A 1482-nucleotide genomic window follows, 5' to 3' on the forward strand; every position below is an offset into this window, starting at 1 on the left:
AAAAAAGAAAATGGTTCCACTAAGGCCGCGCAGGACACCATGCACGGAACTGGCTTTAAAATCCCTGTGTGGTGGCGGCGTGCCGTCCTCCCATCCCTCCCTTGGGGTTTTTGTTTTCTTTCTTTTTTTGCACGGGACTGGATTGGATCGGTACTAACAGGCGAAAAGAATTTTCTACGTTCGAAATTGAAAAGCATCTGGTTTACAGCGATGTAGAGAGAGAGGATAGAAGAGAGGTAGGTAGGTAGAAAGGTGAAGAACAGCTAGGCTCGGACTGGACACCAACGCGGTATGGGTGGACGCTATAGACAGATGATGACGACACGCACGAGCGACACACAGACACACTGGCACTAACAGGCAACAAAAAACTCTCCAGGCGAACACAAAACAAAGAGAAGAAGAAAGGAAGCCTCCTTATCCGGGAGAAGGCTCGGACGAAGTATGAGAAGAAACGTCCGATAGCGCTATGCGCTGGTCTGTGATAAAGGATCCCAAACGCACAACCCCGGCACAGGAACGCACAACCCCGCTACCCCGGGCCCGCTGGGTGCGCTTCTTAGCTCCTGCTTAGCTCCCCGGCCCTGGATGTGCGGTTAATGACGGCGCTCCAAGTGCTCCGAATGCTCCCGGGCCCGAAATCGCACAGAGACAATCACGCAACACGGGGTCCCAGGGAAGGCCTTCACCCTTTGGGGACCCGCTGTGTGTGTGCGGCGGCATGAACACCTAAAGGGTGAATGAGTACTTAACTGAGTAGCCTCTCTCCTTGGCCTTGCCCGGGGCGATATGTGAGAGAGATATATACAGATTTTTCGCAATACCAACACATCAAGAAGGAAGAGAGGCCTCCTTATCAGCTGGTCGGCCGCCATGTGGGCCTCCGGGCCTGCTGCGGCGGCGCGGCCGGTTGAGGCCGGGCTCGGCCCGGCCCGCGACGGCTGGCCGCCGACGAGCGCGCTCGCGCTGCTCGTCAAAATGGCAGCGGTGTCGATTGCGGCGACGGTCGTTCAGTCGCTCAGCGCTCAGGCGCCTGTCGTCTTTCGTCTTTTGTCGCATTTCGCACACGCGCGCGCCGCGCGCGACCCGCGTCGCTCCGCGAGGGCATGAGCCTTCCGCGATTCGATCCCGCAGCCAAAAACTGCTCGCTCGAACCGCGGCCGACTCCGCCATCGCGGCCGCAGCTGTTGAGCTCTCCAGAAAACTGGTGCCTCATATGCTGCCTCCCTGCAGATGCTGCCGGCGAGCCTGGCGGTCCGCTGTACTTCAAGGAAGCGCTGACACGATTCTACCTCGAATTCTTCTACCCCCACGACTCGGAACGCGAATGTGACAGGACCATCGGGTCCTTCAGCCACCAAAGCGGGATCACCCGAGAGCAGCTGAGCCTGCCTCTGGCCTCGCCTCCCTCTCCTTCAGGCATTCGTGGCATCCTATGGGTCGTCCAGAGTATCGACCTCTGGCGAGTCAGCCAGCCCCACT

At 58.6% G+C, this 1482-nt stretch overlaps 1 protein-coding gene across 1 annotated transcript; it reads left to right on the forward strand.

The window, feature by feature from the left end:
• Positions 1-873: 873 nt before the first annotated feature.
• Positions 874-1466, forward strand: EMIHUDRAFT_257429 (hypothetical protein; the record flags this gene model as incomplete). Its single annotated transcript, XM_005763822.1, has 3 exons — positions 874-1035; positions 1104-1329; positions 1420-1466. Coding segments are annotated over 3 exons (435 nt in total), but the record flags the coding sequence as incomplete, so codon positions are not given.
• Between the last annotated feature and the right edge of the window lie 16 nt (positions 1467-1482).

This window comes from Emiliania huxleyi, assembly GCF_000372725.1.
Source record: "Emiliania huxleyi CCMP1516 unplaced genomic scaffold EMIHUscaffold_6181, whole genome shotgun sequence".
NCBI classification, from domain to species: Eukaryota; Haptophyta; order Isochrysidales; family Noelaerhabdaceae; genus Emiliania; species Emiliania huxleyi.